This window comes from Nycticebus coucang, chromosome 10 (genome assembly GCF_027406575.1).
Source record: "Nycticebus coucang isolate mNycCou1 chromosome 10, mNycCou1.pri, whole genome shotgun sequence".
NCBI lineage: Eukaryota > Metazoa > Chordata > Mammalia > Primates > Lorisidae > Nycticebus > Nycticebus coucang.
In genome coordinates this window covers 13,702,374-13,729,774 of record NC_069789.1, presented here as the reverse complement: position 1 = coordinate 13,729,774, position 27,401 = coordinate 13,702,374, and the positions used below count along the sequence as shown (strand labels likewise).

The 27,401-nt window shown below is 37.9% G+C and overlaps 1 protein-coding gene across 8 annotated transcripts in view; it reads right to left on the bottom strand.

The window, feature by feature from the left end:
- Nucleotides 1-27,401, bottom strand: part of RGS7 (regulator of G protein signaling 7) — a 520,788-nt gene that overhangs the window by 124,545 nt on the left and 368,842 nt on the right. For 6 of the 8 annotated variants that reach the window (XM_053607467.1, XM_053607468.1, XM_053607469.1 and 3 more), the window contains one exon: nt 3,548-3,654. The exons of the other annotated variants lie outside the window; for them this stretch is intronic. In XM_053607467.1, the coding sequence (XP_053463442.1) occupies nt 3,548-3,654 (107 nt within the window). The remainder of the gene's footprint in view (nt 1-3,547; nt 3,655-27,401) is intronic. 8 annotated transcript variants of the gene reach the window in all.

Here is a 27,401-nt window from a genome sequence, read left to right as displayed (position 1 = left end):
TAATTAATTATATTAAGTAGCCATGGGCAAAAAGCATATTTGGGATGAACTCTGATTATCTGATAGTTTTCCTTCTAGAAGAATGGCTCTCAAGGAGGAAAAATGGGGAGTGGATGAGAACTGTTTCAATCTTTGGGGAAGAGTCTTTACAAACTGAGACCCCCTGGAGGAATTTGACTCACCCTCCATTCTTTCTGGGGAATTATAACAGCATAACAAAGAAGACAACTAATAGTTTTATGCACATGTGACTAAAATCATAGCAGGAATTTAGAAGAAGATAAAAGATTGAACCCCTACATAAAGGATGACGTTGGGACTTTATATGAGTCACTCTCATTACCCCAATCCCACTTGACTTTGTGGGAGATGAAACTTTGAGGGTTTGAGTTCTTAGAAATCAAATAGGATTTGGATTCTCAGGGTGCAATATGAAGACAAAATAGTTAAAACCTTGTTTTTAGGGGGTGCTAGCTTTTCAGATGCTTCTTAAAGAATGCACTACTCCCCTTGGGTTGCTTCTTTATTTTGGAGGAGTGAATGAGTGTGTGTGTGCACATGTGTGCACGTTAGTACAAGCACGTACATGCATATCTATTTACCTAACTTAAAAATATTTACTGTAGCCAGTCTGGTCAGCTATGTACATTTTTCCCCTCAAAACCACAAGGAATATTCTCAGCTGCATTCTTATAATTTTTCCATAGCATATACTTTAGTGAGAATAAAGAATGAAGCAATGTTATCCTGTTATATTATGTGGAAATGCCATAACACTAATATTCTTCGCTAGGGTTGGAAGGTTTTTTCCTAGGAAAAAATGTTTTGATTTATAGTAAAAGATAATAAGAGAATAACAAACTCTTAGAGTTCATCAGAATTTCAACACCTGCTTTTGTAGTGCTAGTAAACGTTAGGACATTTTAATACATGAGTTTCTCTACTGCTTTTCAATCAGAGTTGGCTTCCTTAGCGGGGATGAAACTCATCCAAAGTCTAGCCGTTGCTCAATAACCTCTGGCTCATACACTGTGTTTAAGTCACAGAAAAGACCCTGAGAATCAAATCAGACCTCAGTTTCAATTAGCTAAGAGGGGATGATTAGGCAATTGTGAGTTTACAGTAAACACAAAAAAACATATGATTAAAACATGTACTAAAAAATCGAGGCAAATTTACACTCTGTGTTATGCAATTAAATTAAGAGTTTTGTTTGTCTCATTCTCTGAAGCTTCCTTAGATTGCTAAGGATAACTAGAGTCTCTATGGCTCACAGGAGGAACTGTACGCATAACATCCCAACTTTCCTGTTTACATTTATGGTTTTTAAGATGCTTCAAAGAGTTAAAATTCAGTTCAGTGTAAAAAAGAACTGATGTTTGGAACTAAAATGACAATGGAAGTGAACACCGTGAACAACAATGTGTTTTCTATTATTAAAGCTGTTCAAATATAGACTGATCGATGCTTTGGTAGACATTAAGGTTGGGATTCATTTAATCCTCACTTTTCTGTGCTTTTTTTAAATCTTGGTTTTCTAAATCTATGATTTTAGATTTATAAATATGTTATATTCAGATTCTATTTCAAATATGGATGGGTTGTTAAAATTATCACTTGATATTAATTAATGGAATTTTAGTACGATATGTGGTAGTATATTTAATGTTTGTTTTATATCTACCTATTTTAGCACATTGAACTTGATAAGTCTCTGCCTAGACCTAGAGTTTTGTAACTTACATATCATTCTTCCTTGCTTTTTAAAGGTCTTTAAAAAGTAGTCTCTACTTTTCTCCAAAAAATATGGTGGTACCTTCCTTAAAAGGTATTTTTGACCCACAAACATGACCAAGACATTTCAACCTCATCTGTCTATTCATGTCAGTATAGGAATGGAAACTCCTTTGAAAATCAGAGAGTTAGTTCATATAAACAATTTATTTGCTAATCACAAATAATTCCTATTTATTAAAACTTTAACCTTGGTATCACAAGTTACTCCAACTTAATGTTAATCTCTTTTAAGCTACCACTGTTTTAAGTTTAGCTACATAAAGAAGAAAGCTCCATTATAAGAAGAACTTTACCTGACACAGAAAATCAGTGTAACCTGGCTCTCTATACCCTTAATGAATCCTCAATAATAAAAAGAAAAATTGAAGAATTTTACAAATGCCTGTTCAGTTATCTATAAAAATGGTAAAGTAATTCGTAATTTTGACAATAAAAAAAAAGAATAAAGCTCCATATTGTCAAAGTCATTTTTTTTTTTTTTTATTGTTGGGGATTCATTGAGGGTACAATAAGCCAGTTACACTGATTGCAATTGTTAGGTAAAGTCCCTCTTGCAATCATGTCTTGCCCCCATAAAGTGTGTCAAAGTCATTTTAATTAAAGTAATTTAGCTGAATCTTGTATACGTAGGTCAGTAGCACAGTTTCAGGCGACAGCTTTATTTCCTAGCTATTCAGTGCAAAAATATCCTATGATTATTTCCCCTTGGATAAATGGTCCTTAATGTGGGGCAGGGACACTGTTATAGACAATGATTTTTGAAATGGTCTTTTAAAGCAAAGAATTAAAATGATTTTTTAAAGGTATATTTCCTCTTTGTTCTCGGTTATCCCAAACAACTTTCAGGTGCATTTAGCAATACTCAGAACTAATGAGAAGCATGCTTCTTAGTCTGAAAGTTGGACCATGGAGAAAATCTTCCAGAAAACACCTACGGGAAATTAGCTAGAATCTGAAATCTGGCATTAGATGTGCCTTAACTCTACAGGCTAGAATCTACTAGTCAGTTATTCATGAACCAAAATGTCTAATGAAATGGAAATATACTTTAGATAAATCACTGTGAACTCAGGTGTCAATTATACACACAATGACTAACATTAGAGTCCACAATCATTCCTTGAAAGACGAGTAGCATCTGTGTTATTTGAAAATGACCTACAATGACTCTTACCAGTTTGCAAGATATCTTAAGGCATCCTGTCTACAATGGCGTGCTCATACGAGGTACCACCACGTCAGTCCTCACAGACTTGCAGAAGGGCCTCAGATACTAACAGGTAGAGGGTTTGCATAATTAGCTACATTCTACCTTTCAGTTTTAAGCCTCCTCCTAAGAGTCTGCCCAGACTGAAGATGGTTCTGGATCACAGGCAAGGGCCAGAGTGTAACAATTTTAGTTATATCTTTCCACTTCCTCCCCAGTAGCTTAATGTGACTTACAGATGATGAAGGCTCTCCCTTCTTCCCAAATTCTATTAAGTCACTTTCTGAATTCCCTTTAAGCTTTTTATATAAAACAGAACTTCAGTTATCACATAGGTTAGCTTTCACAGATCATCTTGCCTAAGCACATTTCATGTTTCTTCATGTGCATTGCTTTTGATGACGTTAGTTTAACATTAGTTTCTAACTAGCTCAAGTCAAAGTGAAATGTCAGCTTTCAACAGTTTTGTAAAATAAAAAAAAACTTAAGACACAAAATGCTGACTTCTAGCTTACTGCTAAAGAACATTTTCATTAAACTTACTTGAAACCGATAAAAGGTGCCATCATCTTTGAGTGTGAGGACGTGATCTGAGATTGGAAAGAAGTAGCCGTGGGCAGCCATTAACGTTCCCAAATGGAGGGCCTCCACTGTTTCATGGAGAGAAACAAAGAACATGTAAAAGCTTTTTTTACTTATGGTTTTATAGAAGTGTAACATTTTGTGTGCTTCCTTTCGAGCACCTTCTCTGCATTCGGAAAACTTGGCTTTGAACTTACTCTCCTTTTCTTAGCTCTTTCCCATAAGATACGAACATGGATCTGGTTCCTGGAGTGACTGCAATGATCAGACTCACCCCAGGATGACCAGCTCATGAGATGATCAAGTTATGGCGCATTGGAACTGGAAGGCTTTTCTGAATCTTCAAGGTCTGGCTCACTCATTTGATGGAAGGGATATGTGTGCTATTCACTCACACTGCTTTCTTCATGTCATGGACATGTAGGACTCTCAGCAGTTTTTCTAATGATATGGTCCACTATTATGTGGTGCTAACATAGAATGTAAAGGCTTCAAGGACCATTTGTGCTGCACTAGTGAGTCTACAGACTTGCAATCACCTGGACTGTTTTAGCTTTGATGTTTCATTACAGTATCTTAGATATGCACTAGGAAAAGGTTTACTTGGCAATTGAAATATTACAGTCAGAATAAAAGGCTGTAATACTCGTCTCCTTCTATTGCAGCCAATACTTTCTTCTACCATAGGGTTAAGAGAATTTGGTCAATAGAATTATTTTGGCATTGGTGCAGGGACAACATAAAGTTTGCTAACTTGAAGTCTAGAAAGAATGGAACTATGCAAAATAGTTTACTAGTGCAACATAAAGTTACATGCAAATTTGTTCCTAGGTATCCCTGAGGATTGGTTCTAGGACCCCCCTTGAATACCAAAGTCTGTAGATGCTTAAGTCCCCCAGTCCTCTCTCCATTTTCAATCTGTAATTGGTTGAATCCACAAACATAGAACCTGCAGATAGGACCAACTCTATATAGAAAATATCAAAAAAGTTAGATTTATTTATCTGTTTGTGTATCTTTGTACACAATTCATTTATAAATTTATTTCAGTTTCTTAGACAAGTAACTAAAAGAGCTCTTTAGTTGTCCCACAGTAGTTCTGGGGCCATGTGGACCTATCTCTATATCTCCAGGCATCAGTCATGGGGAGCTTTTCCACATTAGCAAGAACCCGGACACTTAGCAGCCAGCTATGGCATAGCTGAGCATAAGAATCCTCTCCCTCCTTACCTCCACACCCACCAAAATCACAAATTTGTTGTTAAGTTTCTGTTATGTACTGCATTGCCCCTTGGAGTTGTTATCTAGCATCTTGCAAACACTTTAATTGATAGCTTCTGCTTCTGGACTAAAGAACAACTGCTCATTGTCCTCTTTGCCATATCCCTGGAAGACTATTAAGTGCTCAAGTTCTCTAAACTTCCAATCAAATCTCTCTCAGCACAGGATGGTGTTTTTCTATAAAGGAGCAATGGTTTTCTTCAATTATATGTGTGAGAGAGAGAGAGAGAGAGAGATTTCCCCATTATTTCCATATCCTTTCAATTCAAAATCAAGGCCTTCCCAAAGTACACTCTACTTATGTATAGCACAGGGCATACTTATTCAAGTTCTAGAGTAATTATAGGAAGATTATGAACTTTAGAGATACCCACTCTCTTTGGTTACTTATGTTCTCAGTGCCTTCCCCACCTATTAATAAAGGCAATAAACTCACTTAGCAGGGTTGGTGTGAAAAGGACATAGCAATGTACGCAATGAAGCCAGAGGGGTGCGCCTGGCCTGGCACATACCCAGGATACAGTAGCAACTGTGCTCCACCACTTATACAAAGAATGACTCTTACTTTTTCCAGAGTGCTTTTAGAGAATCCACTTCCACAAATTTGCCATAAAGTAGGCTGAGTGCATGTTTCTAACACAAAGAAATGATAACGTGTTTGAGGTGATGGATATGCTGATATCCCCGACTTGATCACAATGATGCATTGCACACATGTATCAAAATATTACTCTGTGCCCTATAATATGAACAAAAGCACTAGGCTGACTAAGGGAGGTTGACAGTCCCAAATTGACATTTCTATCATTTTGTTATTCTTTTACATTGTCTGTAAAATTAAAATAGTAAAATAAAAAATGAAAATGGCTGATCCATAGCAAGGAGCAGATGCTTACAGCCTTGGTCAAATCCTGAGTCTCTGGACAGTCCACCCCAGTTAAAGAAACAGAACATTCATTGTTCTGTTTGAACAGAATTTCAAAATTGGATCAATCACCTCTCTTCTTCTAGCCATTTTTATTTACTTTAGACCCAGCAGTCCTTGGCCTGGAAAAATAATGTTAGCATACTTTCCAGATAAATAAATTAAGTTATAGCACACAAGGAAGTTTACAGAGAATAGAAATAAGACAGGGAACCAAAGATGCTCAGAAATAGATAAAGAGATTCTGAATTCTAGTCAGAGGAAAGAGTATGACTAGATCAAACCAAGAAAAAAGAAAAAGCAGTTGGCTTCTAAAGTGTTAATAAGACTAGAAAAGTGTAGTGAAAGTTTAAAAAAAAAGCTGAGTGAAAGTAAGCAAAAAAGAAAATCAGAAGCAAATGAGAACAGGGATTACCTTTGCCCCCTGTATCTTCTTAACAATTCAGTCGCAGATCATACACCTCTAGAAGGCAAGGTGTGTGTTTGCAAATTTTTCTTTATGAAGTCGACCATAATTAGGTCTTAGTAAATGCCTGCTGATGAGAACTGAGGTGCAAATGTAGAAGACTGAGCACCAGGCTTATAGAAGCAGCAACCAGCTCTTGAAGAAGGTGCTGTAAGCTAGACAATCTCCTAGCCAGCAGGGAGGTATTTTATATCCTGGAGACAAGCCCTCAAGCAGCTGCATGCATTCATAAGATAAGATCCTAGCTCTTTAGCAATCAAATGTTACACTTTGTAACATTCCTAGGGCAACAGGATGGGAGTTGAACCCAGGGAAAAAAGAGCATTTAGCAACCATTGAACATGTGATCCTAGCCTGTGGGCCCCCACTCCTGTTGTATCAGGCTTTAGTAAAAGGCCAAGAGAGATGTTTCTCCGGGCTCTCGGAGGACAGATGGGAAGCCCACCTCTTGTAGGCATGTACCTTCAATTTGTGGTGATGGGGTGCCACAATAGGCACCAATAGCAATATTCTATCTTTGTTTGATTTGATGATATGCATTCTCATTTTATACCTCCTCCAAGCAATGCTCATGTTCTATCATTTTATGATTAAGGAAAATTTGTTTGGATAATTTTCCATCATGCCATGAATTCAGTAGAGATATATTAATGGCCATATAGGTAAGACCCCATATGTCAAGGTCAAATCAAATCTTTTGATTTAATATTTAAGAGGACTGACTCTTTAACAATGCTTATAAAAGATTTCAAGGACTTCATTCAAATAGTGACTTAGAGAAGACTGAAATTAGTCAACTTTGTGTATTCATTATGGGATCTCCAGAAACCATTGCCCCAGGGCATAATAAATACTTAGGTGAAAAGTTAGGGTGAATTTTCTCCTTCATTTAAGACCATAATCTTGGCATGTAGCTTGTCAACAGTAAAAAATAGCTATCGAGTCCACATCTGATGAATGAATGAACAAGTAAACTTATGAATAAATGACAGATCAAGAATGTGAAAAACAGCACTGCATGAAAAAGTTCCAAAGTAATGATTTTGTGTTGTGATTATGAGTAGTCTTGCCCAGCTTTTCCAAGATAATAAAGATGTTCATATTCTCTTTTCCAAATAGTTTCATAAGCTTTTGAGGTGGCACTGTTGTAACTATTTTGTTGTGGGAAAAGATAATAGTGATATTAACATCATAAATGCTAGTGGGAAATCTTAGAGTGGGCTTGAGGTAGTGTTCTCAGGTTGACGTTTTTATTGTTAGTGATAAATGTGGAACCACACTTCCCTGTGATCCCACCACTCCTAAATCTCAGCACCACCTTAATATGTGAAGACTGAAAAATCACTGACAGTCTTGGAACAAAGTGTTGAGTCTAGTGTATAATACATCAAGATCACTCTCCCAATAACGGCACTCCAGATGGCTGAGTTGTTATGCTTCTCGGCAAAATAATCGCTAAGTAATCTTCTTGTACTTGTGTTATTTGCTTCACCCACACAGCTAAAGTTCAACAATAAACCTACCCAGAAATTCCAGATTATTTTTTGTTTGATTATTCAAACCAGGAGAAAAATAGAAAAATAAAAAAATCCATCTCCAAACAACTATTATTCTGGAACAGCCCAGCACAGCTTTGCTAAATCTGACGCATTGATAGAATGTCTTCAACCCTAACTCTGAAGCACTAGAATTATCCTCATCCTCTAAAAGCAAAAGGAATCCTGTACAGCATAAGTTTCCTTTGACTACAACTATTTCAAAAAGTTAACAGGATGAAAAGCATATTATAAAAAAGGTTTGAGTTCTTCAGAGGAAATAGTTCTATATTTACAACATAACTTCAAAACTCAGTGGGTCGTATTTCCCTTATCCAGAGGCTCAACTTCTGGCAGTTTCATTTTCTTTCAAATACAATCCATAATATTCAAGTGACAAAAAGTGCCTCCGAGTTAAAAAATAATAATCCAAAAAACTCACTAAGTCTTTTACTTTTATTTCTGTCATACTTTTCTTGCTTTTATGTGAACGTATTAACAATGTAATTGTTTCATTAGCGACACACAATATAAATATGATGGGGAGAAATATTTTAGAAGTAAATCTAAATAGAAAAGAAAATGACAGCTGATGATATGGCATCAAAGAAAACAGAAATGTTAAAAAGTCAACAAAGTAAAGTTACTTAGTAAAATAACAGGTCTTCTTCATGAGGATTCTGAGTCATAAAGGAAGAATTTTGTTGGACTTGTTATTCTCTGTTTAATAAGACAAGATATAGAAGTGGTCATTTGAGAAATTCTTCAAATTTTTATACTTTTTTAGAACTGGCATTTGAAAAGGTAAAATCAGTCATGTGGAAAATCACAAATGCAGAATATTTTACTCTCCAACAAAATCAAATAAAAATGCACTATTATGATATTTTCAAGTTTCTGAAGTAAGTTTATTTTTTATAAATACTAGGAGTTAGTGAAAGAAGTATTGGGCTTGATCTTTTTTTATTTTAAACATCATTCTCATATAGCAAAATCAAGTGTCACTTGCCAGTTACAATCATAAATCAGGATACAGAAGTAAAAAGTAAATGATGAACTGGTACAGGGCGGCACCTGTGGCTCAGTGGGTAGGGCGCAGGTCCCATATACTGAGGGTGGCGGGTTCGAACCCAGCCCCAGCCAGCTAAAAAACATCAGTGGCAACTACAACAAAAATAGCCAGGCATTTTGGTGGGTGCCTGTAGTCTCAGCTACTAGGGAGTCTGAGGCAAGAGAATCACTTAAGCCCAAGAGTTGGAGGTTGCTGTGAGCTGGAACAACACAGCACTCTACTGAGGGTGACAAAGTGAGACCCTGTCTCAAAATAACAACAACAACCCCCCAATAATAATAATAAAGTGATACAAAATAAATAAGATAAAATAGATTCTATTTGGGAGAAGTGAAAAAAGAATCATAATTTATATCATTATCGAGGAATGCAGTTGAAAATTAATGTAAGTAGATACTATTTCCACATAAAGGAGAAGAATACTGTGGTTGTGCCAACCCACTAATTGGCTTCAAATTCCAGCTCTCTCATTTGCTAGCTTTGTGACTAGGCAAGAGATTTACATTCTTGGGGCCTTGATGTTCTCATCTGAGCAACTATGTTAAAAAAATACTGATGTCAAAGGTTTGTTGTGAAGATCAATTAAAATAATATGTGCAATGTACTTAAAATAAGGCCTGCCACATAAAAGTGCTTGGAGAGTTATCATCAGTTAGTTGATACTTACAAAGTAACACATTCAATAGCACTTAATCTAGTTTAAAAGGCCAAGGGGAGACTATTACGGTAGATGGTATTGATCTAGGCTTCCCAGTCCTGTGGAACACTTCCAGTTCAGCTCAATTTAAAATTTTGGAGGGGCTCAAACAAGAGTCTTCTGTATGTCACTGATGAGTTTGCTCTGGAATATACCTACATTTTTCCTTAGATAGCAAAAAAACACTAACAAAATTTCAAATTGGGCTATCATAGTTAAGGCCAAAAATTTCCAAAGTCAAGATATTCTGCACACTCAGTTTCTAAAACTAAAATGTAAATGCCAGATGCCAGTGCAAAAGCTCTCTTTCAGGAGAAGGTGTGAGAGGGAGTGACTTGAAGGCACCCTGAGCCTGACAGTGTTGAGGAAAAACAGGGACAGAGGGTCAGATAGAGAAGAATTCTTAGGAAAGCATAAATTTGCAAGGATTTAAAAAAAAAAAAATTAAAGAAAGCAACTGGCATTTAGGGACCATAAGCCAAATGTCTTTGTTGTGCACACAGAGTAAAATGGTCTGGTTGCCTAATTTCAGCGGTAGACATGAAGAACAGTGTTCAAACAAAAATAAAAGATAACCTAGGTTATCTTCTACGTTGCTTGAAGAACTGGTCTAAGAAAACTGGTCTGTTTTATATTGTCTATATGACATCAGCTGTTCATTCCCCAAATTTAAACATCACAGTGCACAACTCGTAGTTCCATCTTTGTACAAAATGAGCTGTACTTTCACAGAACTCCATTAATTTATATGTGGGATAGGTACACAGACTAGTATTCAGATGAGAGAAAAATCATGTGAATTCATTCAAGCACAGTGTAAGGAAACTATAAAAATCCCAAGAGACAAAGCAATGCTAAATTACAGCAGGGAGTAACATTCCATCTGAGATTCAGCATGCACGCTGCGAAATTTGCCTTAGTTAACCTGGCTTAATGAGCTGGAAGAAAGTGGGCATCTAGTTAACTTTTTAATTGGGGGGTTTTCTGCAGCAGAAGTTGCTTCAAATCAGAGAGGCTCACTGCTGAACAAGCACACGTGGGAATCATGGCAAAACAGGCTCAGCGGCAGCTCCTGGTTTTATTCTGTGATTGCAGCACGAATGTCTCCTCATTTCTGTGGACCTGCGAGTCGGCAGGGAAGGATCACCAAATACCTTTCAACTCTGATTCCAGAGGTGTGCAGTCCCATGACAAGCTAGTCGTGGTAGAGAAATTGCCACTCTATTTTGCCTTCATGTATCAAAGAAAAATAGATTTTTTGTTCTTACACAGACATACTTGGCATTATCCATATCTCAGTAATAAAAAAAGGAGCAAAATAAAATAGGAGGGCAAATTTAAATTTCCATTGCTAACAACTCAATTTGTGTGGTTACCAAGGGGAGCTAAAGTAGTGTTTTCTGTACACAGAACAAATGTAATACCTATTCTAAGTAGACAGGTACTGGTTTTATGTGTGTGTTCCATTTATAAATTTTTAAAAGACAATTGGAAAATGCACACATGATCTGAGACTAGTCAATAATGCATCTCATGTGACAAAATGCCCTGAAGGCATTTAATTTGAAAACCAAATGTCATTCCTAAGGACTGTGCAACAGAGTCTTCTGATCATACCTGCCAATGACATCTCTTTTTAAAATCACTATTCCTCAATCATGTTGAAAGCATGATAAAGGAAGGATAGGGCTAATTTCAACCACACCCTTAATTGTTGAAACAGTCACGGTTACTATGAAATTAGCACAATTACTAAGAAAATGCCAGAAAGGCTATGTTAACCAGTGTGATGAAAATGTGTCAAACGGTCTATGAAACTAGTGTATGGTGCCCCATAATCACATTAATGTACAGAGCTATGATTTAATTTAAAAAAAAAAAAGAAATTTCAAAACAAAATCAGGTGTAATGTGCTTTTTTTCTGTATTTCATAGAAATAAATGGGTGAAGAGAATGGGCATCAGGACTGATTTCTGCAACTATTTTAATAATCTTTACAGCACGGTATGCTTTTTAAAACAATTTCAGTTTGCATGAGCACATATACTCATCAGTTTTCCTTTTTTTAAATCTCTGTGTCTTAATGTTGGTATGTGTGCATGTTTAAAACTAAAATAATATGAAAATAAATGGCTTCTAGGTACACTTGGATTCTAATACACAAAATTCCACGGACCTAATTGATAAAGACTATCTTTGTCAAATTTAGAGGGGAAACTAGAGGGGGTAAATTTATTAAACAAGATGTATTAATTTTTTTCTGTTCACTGTTGTAACATCAGTACAACCTGTCATCAATAATTTGATTGTAACTTTAAATGCCACAATTAAAATTATGACTATTGTATACCAATAAGGCAGGTTCAGAGTCCATAAAGCAGAAAGATAGATGAGCTATTAAAAGGATTAACACATTCCCTCTCTCCAAAAATTCTCTACGCCTTTTTTTCACTACTCTGCTTTGGTATTTCACAATTTTTGTGTAATAAGCCAGAATTTAGACACCATATCTTTTAAAAGAATTAAAATCAATCAACCTCTAAAAATATGTGGTCTCATAAGGCCAGGAGTGGTGAGTCACACCTACAATCTCAGCGTGATGGCTTGAGCCCAGGAGTTTGAGTTATAGTGAGCTATGACCAGGCCACTGCATTCCAGCTTGGACTCCATATATATAGTTTGGAATATATATGTGTGTGTGTGTGCGTGCGTGTGTGTGTGTGTGTGTGTGTATAGTTTCATGAGATTATTTTAATGAAGTGTGGAGTATAGACTGTTTTATTTCTATTTCCAGTATTTAAAGAAATTCTGGAAGGGGGGCAGGTTGTTTAATGGGTAGAAAGTCACAATTAGACGGGAAGAATAAGTTTTGATATTCTATTACACTGGAGGGTGACTATATAAAGAAAAAATGTAGAATATATGTCAAGATGGCCAGAAGGGAAGATTTTGAAAGTTGTCACTACAAAGAAATGAAAAATGTTTAAAGCGATGGGTAGGGTGATTGCCTAATTTGATCATTATACTATTATACATGCATTGAAACAGTACATTTTTACCCCACAAATACGTGCAGCTCTTATTTTCCAATTATAAATAAAAATCAAATTAAAAAGAAAAGAAATTCTAGAGGTTGCAGTAATGATAAAAAATGACTCAAGGGATTTGTACTGTTGGTGGACACAAACGTTCTTGCCCCCTAGTGGAGAGAGCATACCATTACATGGGGCAGTGGTTATGAGCCTGGCCTTTGAATCAAAACTCCCTGCTACTATTAGCCATCTTCCAGTTTTGAATATTCAGACTTTACACATTTCCATTATCTTGTAATAACTGTTATAAAGGTAATGGACATCCTTAGAGCAGACATAGATTGACTGCTCTTCTAAATTTCTATATCGTATTTCCAACAGTATTTGTAACATCTCCACTTGAACATCAAATAAGCACCTCAGATTTATCATGTCTAAACTCAACTGCTGACTTCCATCGCAAACCCATTCTTCTTGCAGTTTTCCCCACCTCAGTTAATGTTGATGATTTTCAATCCACTGCTCAGACCAAAAAACTTGAGTCATCTTTGATGCCTGTCTTTCTCCCTTTCCTCCCATCCAATCCAGGAGCACATCCTGATGATTCTACTCTGTGGAATATACCCAGAACCTTCCCACTTACCAGCGACCCACTTCCACCACCCTTTGTATCATCTTGTGCCTGAATCACTGCAGCAGCAGTCAAACTAGTTTTCATTCACATCTGCCCTTTACCATGGTGATTATTTAAAAATGCACATTGGATAATATCACTCTTATGAAAACCCTCCAGTAATTTTCTATATTTCTCAGAATGGAATTCAAATCCTTGCCTTGGTCTTATAAAATCCTGTGTGATCTGGCCACCTGTCTTCCTCCTCTATTGCACTCCCTTTCACATTTTCTATTCAAGCACACAGGCCTCGGTGTTGTTCCCTAAACTCACACATGGTTATGTGTGTGCCTTGGCTGAGCACGTGCTGTCCTCTCTGCCTGGGGTTCTCGGAGCCTCCAGAGAGCAGAATATCCTACTTCCCCCCTTCAGTGGTATTCTTGTCAAAGCAACCATACTAGTGATACTATCACTGACCATAGAAAACAGAATTCACACTCTGTATACCTTTCATTTTGCTTTAATTCTTGTCATTGAACTTGTCACAACTTAACATATTGCATATTAATTTATTTGTTATTTATTATTAATCTTTTCCAATGAACACGGTAAGCTCTATATAACTAGGGACATTTTTGTTTGGTTGTTTTTTATTTGCTTGCTTGGTCTGCTCTCTCATTACAGCCTTTATATCTGGAATATATTATAAGCCACTAAAAATATATTAGTAGAAATGGATAAATAAAACCTACATTATCTCATAAGACAAATTCTTATAAATAAATTAGTGGAAGCCAAAAGTTCCACAGATTTTTCAAGTGTTGCTATGTATTGCAACATTAATTTCCAGAATTGTATATAATTTAAATTCCCACCAGGAGAATATAAATGTCTTGACATCCCTGTAAACTAATGAATTGCCAGAACTTATAATTTATTTCTTCATTCTTCATTTGCTGGGGAAAATGTTATCTTGCTTTAATTTGAATTAATTGGAGTTGTATTACATTATAGTGAATTTTAGCTAAAATGCATTGTCTTTTGTACGTAGTATAAGGGAAAGAAACATTCAGAGTTGCCAGAGAAGTCTTTAAGAAAGGGTGGAGTATGCATAGAAAGCATTTAGACTGGTGGTCAGGAGTAAGGCCCTTCAATTTCCCTCTAATTTTCCTTAAAAGAAATCTTTTCTTTTCTAATTTTCTTACCCTTTGCCCGTGATTTGTTTCATAGGCTTACCTTATGGAATTGGTTAATTAATAATTTAACTAACTAAATGCCATAGATATGAAAGGGAATAAATATGACATTGTCCACCCTCAAGGGACTCACAGCACAGTGGAATATCTTAGACTTAAAAATCATACAATGGCTTCTGGCTTTAACTGAGACGTGTGAAGAGCTTAGAAGCTGTCACTTTCTTTTTGTCCTTTTGATTCAGGGTTCCCCCTCTCAGGGCTGAACAGGGAGCCCCATTTTCTAGGCCTGGGTGAGCTCAGAAATGAGGCTCATCATTGACCCCCATCTCTAGGCACAAACCTTTTCCAGGCCTCATTTGAGCAAAGTCATGAACAAAGCAGCCTGAAGGATCCTGGGTGGTTCTACCTAGAGTAGAAAGCACACACCCTAATTCCCTGCCTGAGGCAAAAACTGCATGGACCTATTCCTGTGCTAATTTTAAGATTATTTTAGAATTACTTTCTGCCCCTAGACCTTTGGTCAGTTGAGGTATTTCCCCAAGAGCCCTTGCCTGCAGAAGAGGAAAAGCAGTATTTAACCCCACTAGAATGAAGACCTGGGATGCAGGGGGAGAGGCTTCCTACTTAGATTCCCGCCTTGATGCTGGAGGGTCTATTCCCCCACTTTTGCTTATCAATCTTTCTATCTCACTCTTATTTATTTATTTATTTATTTTGGCCGGGGGCTGGCTTTGAACCCACCACCTCCGGCATACGGGGCTGGCGCTCTACTCCTTTGAGCCACAGGTGCTGCCTCTACTCACTCTGACCGCCCCATCTGTAAGGGTCTCGTATAACAACAACAGATTACAACTGAAAGAGGTATAAGACAAATACCCTCTGAGGTGGAGGGCACAAGAGAAGCCTGATGTCAAGGGGAATCAAAAGAAAAGCACTAGAGGAATTTGAAGCCCCTGTCATGCATAGGTACAACAAACATTAGCAGAGTTCAAATATTAATTAGTTTTCTATAAAGGCCTGAGTTTTGATTACCTGATAGAAGATGTCTGGCTTCCAATAAAGAAACTTTAAGGCAGTCCAGCAGCAGTGGCTCAGGCCTGTAATCCTAGCCCTCAGGAGGCTGAGTGATGGAGTCAAACAGAGGGACCTGCCCAAATAGAACCAAAACTGCCCAAATAGAATGTTCCACCCAGGAAAAAGGGTATGTGTAATCCCAACCCTTCCTACCCTTGACATTTCCATCCACATTAACCCACGTGACCCTTCTTAAGCTCAGCACACCAGCACCTGGGTGGAAATAAAGGCCACTGTTGCCCAGACAGAGCCTGGGCTTTGTTTCCTTCCATTCACGTTTCAGAATAATCTTATTTTCTGTCTTTGACTCTCATTCTGGCACTGAGAACCGAGGGTGGGGAAAAGCCCCCTTGGGGCAGGGGGGGCTGAAATACATCCCACTGGGGCCAACTAGATGGACTCTTGTTCCAACGAGACAAAGGGAAATGGGGGACCCCTCCAACCCCTGCCCAAAATTTATCCACTTATTGGTGAGGTAAACATTTGTCTAGAACCCCTTTCTGAACTTTTTAAACTTCTCTTTCCCTCTCCCTCCATCTCTGGGCCTCTTAAGCATTCATATACAGCTCCTCTCTGAGAACTTCTCTTCCCTTTGCCCTCTCTGGGCAGAAAATTTCCAGTTGTCTGTGCCCAACCCCAGTGAGTCAGACTCATCTGTCCAGTGCCTCGTGTGTGGGGACACCCTCCCATGGGCCTGGGCCACTCTTCTGGCTGGTTAAAGGTCATGCATGGAGGCCTGAACCTCCCTGACCCCAGCTGCATTTCTGGCTGGCTATAGGTCACACACGAAGCCCTGGTACCTCCTTGACCCCAGCCCCGGCCACCTACGGACTAACCCCAATGAGTCAGACTCACCCACCACAGTGCCTCGTGTGTGGGGATGCCCTCCCATGGGCCTGGGTCACTTTTCTCTGGCTGGATTCACACAAGGAGGCCTAGTAACCTCCCTGACCCAGCCTTGGCTACCTTCTTCCTCGTAAGTTCTCTTTACATTTTCGCTTTAACCTCACTCTTTTTTTTTCCCTCTAGTTTCCAATATGGGGATCACTCAGTCCCCCTTCCTTATCTTTCAGCTGCCTTTTAACTCACCTCAAGCCCCTATGGCTCTATCCTGACCTTAAACCTAAAAGCCTCACCTTTATCTGTAATACTGCTTGGCTTATGTGCAAACTAGACGATGGCTCACAGTGGCCGGAAAATGGACATTGACCTCTCAATCCTCACTGATCTCAATAATTACTGTCAGAGATTAGGCAAATGGTTGGAGATTCCCTACATCCAGGCTTTTCTCCTCCTCTGAAACATTCCTTTTCTGTGTTTATTTTGTGAACCCTCTCATATTTTCCTAGGGAAAGTCAAACCAGCTCCCCTGACCCTTCCCAATCTCCATTGTGTTCTTTTTACCCAGAAGACAAACCTCTCCTTCTATTCCTTCATAATCCCACCAAACATCATTCCTACCTGCAGAATTCTTACCCCCTGAATTCCACCCTATCCCCCCTTACTGCCCCCTACCCATCTTATTCCACATGAGGTAGAGAAAAGACAGTGGAACTGGGAGAGAAAAGAAACGTGGAGACCCGAATTCCCCACTCCCCATTAGGTCTGGCCACACCTTTGGACCCTCCATTTTCAGACCACCATAACTTCTATACCCCCTCTGACAAGTTGCATGAATGGAAGGCATTTTCAGGGTTCATGCCCCCTTTTTCTCTCTCAAACCTGAACCACATAAGTCAGAGACAATATCTAGAAAAAACTCCAAAAATCCCCCCCAGGGTCCTCAGACACCTCTTCACCCTCACTCCCTACCCCTACTCCTTGCAAGATTTCATGACCTCTCAGAACCCATTAGATGAAACCTGGCTACTTCTTGAAACTCTGCAGGGCACTCTGAAAGAACAAAATCTTTCCCGGGACCATGTGTTAAGTGCAACAAACCAGGCCTCTGGGCAAAGCAGTACCCAAATCCAAACCCTTTCCCCAAACTGTATCCAGCCAGTGGAGGTCCTCACTGGAAGTCTGACTGCCCAGGTCTTTCTGAAGATCTGGTTCTCAGTCACTCCCAAGACCTAGCAAAATTTCTTGACCTTTTAAGCCTAGCTGTAGAAGACTGGTAATCCCCAGAAAATCAGAATGCCCATGACAATCATGAAATTTAAACTCCAGGTATTTTTGCTAGTAGGAGGTAAGCCAATTTCTTTTCTAATAAACACAGTAACAGCTTTTTTCCATGCTGCCATCTTATAAAGGTCCTCTAAAACAAACAGATCTCAGTGGTGGTAACCAAAGGTAATTTACAGTGCCCTCAACCTACTCCACCCTGGTGGTGCTGGAATCATGGTTTCCTTGGTTATTTCCTATTTTAGGGCCACTAATTATGATTTTTCTCTTCTCAGTTTCGAACTAGTAATTCTCTGTCTCATCTCCCAATTTATTGACCAGGCAGTCACCCAGAAAACAACCGCTTACGTCCTCACTCTATGTGGATATCAACCACTTCAGACTGAAGATCCAAGAATATTCCTGTAAACATCACTCCCACATAACCCCCCCACCCCCAATTTTCCCGACAGGTAGCCCATACTGCCATTCACCCGGCAGGAAGCAGTCAAAGAGATATCATGCTCATCATCTCCCCTTCCTATAATAGACTAAGACAGAGATGATAGAGTCAAATGGAGGGACCCACTCAAATAGAATGTCCCACCAGGAAAAAATGGAATGTGCCAACCCCTATCCTTCCAAACCTTTAAATTTCTTTCACCTTAACCCACGTGCTGACTTCCTTCTCAAATTCAGCTCACCTGTACCAGGTGGGAACAAAGGCTGCTGGACAGAACCTGGACTCCATTTCCTTTTGCTTGCATTTTGGAATGATCTTTTATTTTTGGTCTTTGACCTCTCACTGTGGCTGGAGGATCCCTGAGTTCAAGACCAGCGTAAGCAAGAGCAAAACTGTCTCTACCAAAAATAGAAAAAATAGCTGGGCGTTGTGGCCAGTGCCTATAGACACAGCTACTGGGGAGGCTGAGGCAGGAGGATTGCTTGAGCCCAGGAGCTTGAAGCTGCTGTGAGTTGGGCTGAAGCCATGGCACATTAACCAGGGCAAAAGAATGAGGCTCAGTCTTGTGGGTGAAGGGGACTCAACCAACCAAATAACTATAAGGCAAGAAAAAATACAATGTGAAAACAAAACAATCATCTGAACTGAACTCAGATATGACACAGAAGGAATTATCAGACAAGAAATTTAAAGTATCTACAATTACTATGTTAAGGGCTCTAATAGAGCAAGAGGAATACATGCAAGAATGTATAAATGAGGCAAACAGAGATTCTAAGGAAGATGTTCTAAGAAAGAATCAAAATCTAGAAATAGAAGACATTAAAGGAGAAATAAAGAATTGTCTGGCTGAGTTTATTAGCAGGCTGCATAAGACTGAGAAGGAATCAGTGAGCTTGAGGAAATCAATAGAAACCTCCTACATTAAAATAAAGGACTTAAATTTAAGGCATGAAACAATAAAAATCCCCCAAGAAAGCATAGGAAAAACACTGGAAGATATTGGCCTGGGGAAAGACTTCATGAAGAAGACTGCCATGGCAATTGCAACAACAACAAAAATAAACAAATGGGACTTCATTAAACTGAAAAGCTTCTGTACAGCTAAGGAGACAACGACCAAAGCAAAGAGACAACCTACACAACGGGAAAGATATTTGCATATTTTCAATCAGACAAAAGCTTGATAACTAGGATCTATAGAGAACTCCAATTAATCCACATGAAAAAAGCCAACAATCCCTTATATCAATGGGCAAGAGACATGAATAGAACTTTCTCTAAAGACGACAGACGAATGGCTAACAAACACATGAAAAAATGTTCATCATCTCTATATATTAGAGAAATGCAAATCAAAACAACCCTGAGATATCATCTAACCCCAGTGAGAATGGCCCACATCACAAAATCTCAAAACTGCAGATGCTGGCGTGGATGTGGAGAGAAGGGAACACTTTTACACTGCTGGTGGGACTGCAAACTGGTACAACCTTTCTGGAAAGAAGTATGGAGAACCCTCAAAGCACTCAAGCTAGACCTCCCATTTGATCCTGCAATCCCATTACTGGGCATCTACCCAGAAGGAAAAAAATCCTTTTGTCATAAGGACACTTGTACTAGACTGTTTATTGCAGCTCAATTTACAATCGCCAAAATGTGGAAACAGCCTAAATGCCCACCAACCCAGGAATGGATTAACAAGCTGTAGTATATGTATACCATGGAATACTATTCAGCCATTAAAAAAAATGGAGACTTTACATCCTTCGTATTAACCTGGATGGAAGTGGAAGACATTATTCTTAGTAAAGCATCACAAGAATGGAGAAGCATGAATCCTATGTACTCAATTTTGATATGAGGACAATTCATGACAATTAAGGTTATAGGGGGGGAGCAGAAAGACGGATGGAGGGAGGGGGTGGGCCCTTGGTGTGTGTCACACTTTATGGGGGCAAGACATGATTGCAAGAGGGACTTTACCTAACAATTGCAATCAGTGTAACCTGGCTTATTGTACCCTCAATGAATCCCCAACAATAAAAAAAAAAAAATTCAAAAAGAAAAAATAATAATAAAGGATGACAAAAAGAACAAAACGGAGCATCCAAGAACTGTGGGGACAATATCAGAAAAGGTAGCATAACATAAGTGGAATATCAGGAGGAGAGAAAAGACAGTGCAGCAGAAGAAATAGCAAAATAATAATGACTGAGAACTTTTAATGACAGACACCAAACTACAGATCCAAGAAGCTAAAACAAACAGATCTCCATGGTGGGACCTGACGGTAATTTACAGTCAGTTAATTGTTAAACACCAGGAAGGATAGATACTAAAAATTCTATTTCTACACATATTATATTCTAACTGTGGGAAATAAAAGAACAAAGAAAAAATTTGAAAGAAGCCAGGAAAAAACCTTACTTATAGAGAAACAAGGATATACATGATTAGTGGGCTTCTCCTCAGAGCTCATGCAGGCAAACACCACCACCACCACCACCACCAAGAGGGTGCAGTCCTACATCCAGTGAAATAATCCTAAAAAACGGGAAAGAGAAACACTTTCTCAGACAAATAAAAACATGAGTGGAGGGGTGGGTATGGTGGCTCATGCCTGTAATCCTAGTACTCCGGGAGGCTGAGGAGGGTGGATTGCTTTGAGCTCACAGGTTCCAGACCAGCCTAAGCAACAGCAGACCCCATCTCTAAAAACAGCTGAGTATAGTGGCAAGCGCCTGTAGTCCCAGCTACTTGGGAGGCTGAGACAAGAGAATCACTTGAGCTCAAGAGTTGAAGGTTGCTGTGAGCTATGACACCACAGCACTCTTCAGAGGGTGACAAAGTGAGATTTTGTCTCAAACAAACAAACAGCAGCAACAACAACAAAAAAACAGTGGGCCCGCCTTTCAAGTGATGCTAAAAGAAGTTCTTCATCAGGGAGGAGAAAATAATGCAGGTCAGAAACTTGGATGTATATAAAGAAAGACTAATAAGGAAGAGATAAATAAAGGTATAAAAAATCTTTTGCTTTTCTTATTGATTGGTTTCATTTCACTTGATGCATACATTCTCTGCTTTTAGCTTACTATGGTAAGCTCTCAAAAAACAAGGAAAAAAGGGTGCCCTATCTTTGCCTTTCCCACATGTCACCATTCTAGTAAAAGCAGGTATATGAAAGACAGACTAGACAAGTTGCACTTTCTTAAAATTAAAACCTTCTGTTCTGTGAAAGATTCTATAAACAGGAGAAAACATTTGCCAAACATATTACAAAGGACTTACATCCAAAATATTCAAAAACTTTAAAAACCTAACCATAAAAAAAAAAAAGACAATGCTACACATGGGTAAAAAATCTGAACAGATACACTAAAAAGATACAAAGATGACGAACACATGAAAAGATGCTGAAATCATTAGGAAAACAAACATTAACAAAGTAATTAGATACCACTGCATGCCTATTAGAATGTTTAAAATAAAAAAAAAATTCAATGGTATATATTGATGGGTAGGTTGCAAAGTGGCAAGAATGCTCATGCATTTCTGTTGGGAATGTAAAATAGCACAGCCATTTCACAAAAAGGGTTTTCTGTTTTCTTATAAATATAAAAATAGTCACGATCTGATCCTAAGTATTTACCTAACTGAATGGAAAACTTAAATCCATGCATAATGATCCTATTATGTCTACAGTATTTTTATTTACAAGGCCCCAAACTAGAAGGGACCAAGATTTCCTTTAATAGGTGGGCAAACAAATTATATTTCTATACAATAAAATATTATGAAGTATCAAGTTGCCCAAAGACATGGACAGATTATAAATGCAATTTGCTAACTGAAAGAAACCAGTCTATAAAGTTACGTACTGTAGGATTCCATTTATACAACATTTCTAGAAACGGCACAACTACATAGATGGTAAATATCGGTGGTTGCCATAGATTCATTGTGGGGAGATTTGAATAGGTCAATCACAGGAAATTTGGGGGTGGTAAAACCATTCTGTATGAATGTAAAGATAGATATACAACACGATGTATTTGTCAGAAACCACAGAGCATTACATCCCTTAAAATATACCTTAATGTGTGTAATTAAAAATATCTTGTAGGGAGTTGAAAGGTCCAAGGATGGAATTCAGGATATGATAGAATAATCTAAGTGCATCATGAAACAACCTCAAGGAAGAGGGAAGTTACTGGCTTAAATAACGTTGGAAATGAGTGCAGTCTTTAAGACCAAAGGCAAAAGGAACTCTTCATGAGCACTGTGCTCTAGATGATGATGTTGTCCCACGGGGGTGTGGGCTAATGACCCTGAAAAGCACTGGGTTACTATTCTGGAATTGAACAATCAAGTAGATGGATGACAAACGGTGTCAGCCACCATTGTCACTGTTTGGGTGGGAGAGTTTGGACAAGCAAGAGGAGAAGGTTAGAATGGCACGTGCCATTAGTTAGGTGTGAAGACATCAGTAGTAAGTCATTTCACCCTTATCGAGATAAGAGATACTTACATAAAGAAATGTTTATCTGATAGATGTGCACATAAACAGGTTAGCACACACACATATATGTGCATGAGTTTCCTTGCCCTGTCAGGGGAGAAAACCCAGTACAATCTTTACTGAATAGCAATGACCACACCTAGACTGTAGTTTCTGATGTCATTCTCCAAAAGAAAGGAACTAGGGCTTTTTGGAGAAACATCTGAATCTAGGGCTGGGCCAGGAAATCGATAAAATAAATCCAGAACATCTTGTAGGGTCAGAAAGTAAGGAAGGCTAAAAAGAAAATAGAAAACTTAAACAAAAACTCCCACAAGGTTGGGAGTATGACAAAGAGATGCAGGAGCTAATTCAAATAGTTTTCAATGGCCAAAGATGGATAATTTTAGCCAAAATCAAATTAAATCGTTTGGATTATATTACAGAGTATAAAATATCTACAGGTTCATGCTGATATGGATATAAATAAATATCTGAATAAATAAACAAATGGGAGAGAATAGACAAATCTCCCTGCCAAAGAATCCTTCACCCTGAATGGGGTGGAGCCTCTCTCCTCACTCCTGAAGTTGGGGTTACACTTGGTAACTTCTTTCCAAAAAAAAAGGAAAAAGAGGAAAAGCCGCTTCACTTTACAATGAATTTTACATCAACAGTGATGTCATTTTTGTAGAATATGCACTTAATTGCATACTCACTGAAAGAAGACAGTCTAAAAAGGCTATTGAATCTAAAACTCCATTTACATGACATTCTGGTAAAGGGAAAACAATAGGGATGGCAAAAAGATCAATGGTTTCCTGTTGGGATAAAAATGGCACTTCATCTCCATGGTTTTCCAACACAAAACCCTTAAAAACTGTGTCATCATGAAAAAAAGGGGGGACATTGTATAAAACACCTGACTCCACAAGTCTGCCAAGATCATCAAACACAAGAAAACTGTGAGAAACTATCGTGGTCTAGAGGAGACCAAGGAGTTGAGACAACTAAATGTAATGAGGTACCTTGGATGGAATCTGAAACAGAAAGGGGACGTTAGGATAAAACCAAAGGAAATCTGAAAGTATGGATTTCAGCTGATACTAATTAATATTAATTTCTTTAATATTAACTAATTCACCAAATGGTAATGATAATTAGTATCAGTATTAGTTAAGCAGTTGTGACAACGTATCAGACTAATCTAAGATGTCAGTAACAGGAAAAACGGGGTGGGGGGGAAGGAATATAGGAACTCTTTGTATTGTTCTGTGATTTTTTTTTGGAGATATAAATCTATTCTAAAATAATATGATAAAACAATAATAAAATAATAAATAATAATTTTCAGAGCAAATAAGAATTCTAAAATAATAATTTAATAATAATTCTAAAATAATAATTTTCAGAGCAAATTAAAATAAAAAAAATCTTCTACTGCCTCACCTGTGTTGAAACATCACACCAAAAAAGAGAGAAGTTAGAGAGTGTTTTATAGAAATGGCGACTTGTCCTTGAACTTGATGAGAAGAAGCCTAAGGAGGGAGAGAGCGCCAAAGGGCAGACTAGTCCATGCAAAGGCCCTGAGGTACCTGGTGGCTGGTACACTTGTGGAAGTGCAGTTGACTTAGCATAACTGCAAAAAGAAAGCATCAGGTTGGAGAGGGAGCAAGTTCTTACCGGTGCTTGTTCCTCTAAGGAAGACAGGACCTTCGACTAGGTTTCACTTGAAAGTGACAAACCAAGGGTAGCTAAATAGCTACATTTGTTTGTTTCTCCTGTGTTCCAGATACTGTCTTAGAGACTTAGCTTCATCATCTTTACTTTTACAACATACACAGGATTAGAGTTTGTTCTTCCAAAAATCACTCTTCAAATCTGGAAAATGGATTGGAAGATACCATGGCCAGAGGCTCTTTGGGGATGTAACTGACACATCTTTTCATCTCTTCTTGTCTGTCGGTTTTATTTTGTATGATTGAAAACAATTTCAACTGTCTATGTTATTGAATACAATACGGTGTGGGTGGTCTTCACTTTCTTCCCCTGGCCCAACTCACTCCTCAATGGTGCTGGCAGGGCAGCTTTTATTCTTCCTCTGTAAAGAAGCAGCTCCTCAGAACTCAGCCAGCAGCCCTGCCTTTAATTACACTGACAAATTCTTCCAGGCAAACCTGAATCTCTTAGCTCCTCGGTACAGGTTGGCTCTCTGCTTTGTGCCTTTACTTTAGCACTTATGTATATTTTTAAAAGCTTCTGTCTTGGTTTTTCTTCACCTGGTTTAAATCTATCCTACTCCCTGGGCCCAAGACCTTTTCTATTTCCCCAAGAGCAAGCTCTCCCTCCAATGAGCCCCTAGTACCAGATGTCTTTCATATTAATGAATTGTGTGCTGGTATTTTAGTCTTTTCTACTACTTTGTAAAGACCTGAAAAGACAGGAACTTTGTTTAAACTCTCGTTGCTTCCATGGCCACTCACTTTACACTTGCTCCATGCAGTATCATTTGTGCTGAAAATAAAGGACAGTGAATTTACCTTAGAGTGAAAAGATTTACTTTACAGGGATTCTTTGAGCCGTACAATAAATGCCCATTTTGCTTTGATATTGGCGGTGATTAAAGGCTGCTTTATTTGGGTTGCCACATCACTTTTGATTGCTGAATTAAAAGAATGAATGCCTAGACTGAAGCTGCTAATCTAACAGTTGCTCTAAAAGTAAGAGAAAAACATAGTCACGTATCATTTAACAGTGGGGATATGCTGGAGGACTGTATCTTGGATGATTTTGTCATTGTGCAAACATCACAGAGTCACTTACACAAACGTAGACAGGCAGCTTACTACACACTTGGTCTATGTGGCAAACCAGGTGGTGTTATATACCCGGTTACTGTGCTGTGCTGTAGGCATGAGTTTGTACAGAATACTGCAGGCAAGCACCAAATAATGGTAAGGATCTGCGTATCTAAACATACCTAAGCATAGAAAAAACACAGTCAAAATACAGTATTATAATCTTCTGAGATCACCAGCATTGCCAGAAATGTCATTATACAGTGCATGACTATATGTGATTTTTATGTAAGAATTTAAAATTTTTTTTTTAAAAGGTACAAACCTTTTTTATTATGTATCTAAGAATTTATCATACAAATCTCGAGGACTAGAGGATATAAAATCTCAAATATTACTGCCTCTGTTTCTTTTCTTTCTTTTTTTTTTTTCTTCAGTTTCTGGCTGGTTTGAACCCACCACCTCCGGCATATGGGGCCGGCGCCCTACTCCTTTGAACCACAGGTGCCGCCTCTGCCTCTGTTTTTAATTAACACCTAGTGTGAGGACAAATCATATCAACCCACTAGTCCATATTTGAAAATGCAAGTACATGCTTCTATCAGAAGTCTTTGAACTCAACTTTAAAAATCAGGTAAAAAGTTCAATAGAGTAATGAAACCCGACCCCCAAGAGTCAGAGAACTTGAGACCTTACCCCTCTTTCCAGAGATGACATACCTTAACCTACCCATAGTCCCTTAATTCTACAAATGGAAAGCGAAGCTATTTCCTGAAAGGCAGCTGAAAACACTGTTTTGGAAGAAATTCATTAAAATAAATCCTTAAAGAAAAAACTTAATTTATAAATGTAACACAGCTTGAGACCTGACTATGCTGGGAAAGAGCAAGTATCTTTTTTCACATAACAAATGTTACTAAGGAACTTCAGGATAATTACAAAAATATCTGACTGGAATGGCATGATGAGCGCAATTATAAATAAAGATGAGCTGGATGGTAGAATCTCTTTTCATTATATAAATACTTTAGCATTTTCAGAATTTGAATTTGAGTGTTAAGAGAAATTTTGGTGAAATTAAGATTAAAAAAGACAAAAGCTATGAATAACACATGATTGATTCCAGAAATTTCCACTCAAATGATCAATAAGGCAACTGATTATTAGAATCATTTCATTTTTATTGATCAAAATGGTAAAATAATAAAAAATATCTTTAAAGTAGTGTATCTAAATGTAGCCAATTTGAACATAGAAAGAACAATGTCTCTAGAAAAAATAATAGCATTAAGTAAATGAAAATATCACTCCTTTTTTTTCAGTTAAAATTATTCAATGATAGGAAAACACACTGTAACAGAGAAATGAAAGTTTCACATCAATATTTTTGCTTTTTAATTCCCCGTATCACCTCCTCCTCCCCATCAGTAGTGATATCAATGAGTGGGTTCCAGATTGTATGGACAGATGAACAACATCCTTTTATGTGCCTTACAATAATAACAATCTATGATAAAGTGGGAGTTCAATTTATCTTTCAGTGAAGTCATAAGAAATTTACCATTAACATGCTTCTATTTATTTTTGCTTCAAATAAAAAACTGCTTTCAAACTGTTTAAGTGCTAAAATATACCAGAAATAGACCAGGAATTTGTTAGGTAATATGCTACCTATTGGCACATTCCACTTAATCTTAAATTTCTCACATCCCTTGTGATGTCACCTCTGAGAGTGGGGTACACCTAATGAGTCAGACGGCACTTGGCATTGAATTAGCAAATAACAGGTTATTTCTGAATATAACAGGTTACAGGGAAATGAACATTTTCAAGTACTTTAAAAGGCAACAGAGAGTTCCAAATTCAAAAGCATTCATCTACATTGATTCTGAGATTTCCACATTGTAGCTTTACCTGATTAGTAATATTTACAAAACTTTCCACTTTACTCAAGCTCAGAATCAACCTCGTTCCTCCAAATCTGTGCTCGTCTCCATGTAATGTATTGCCAAGAAGATAGCGTTCATTTAATTTGAACTCCATTATTTTTTTAATTGCC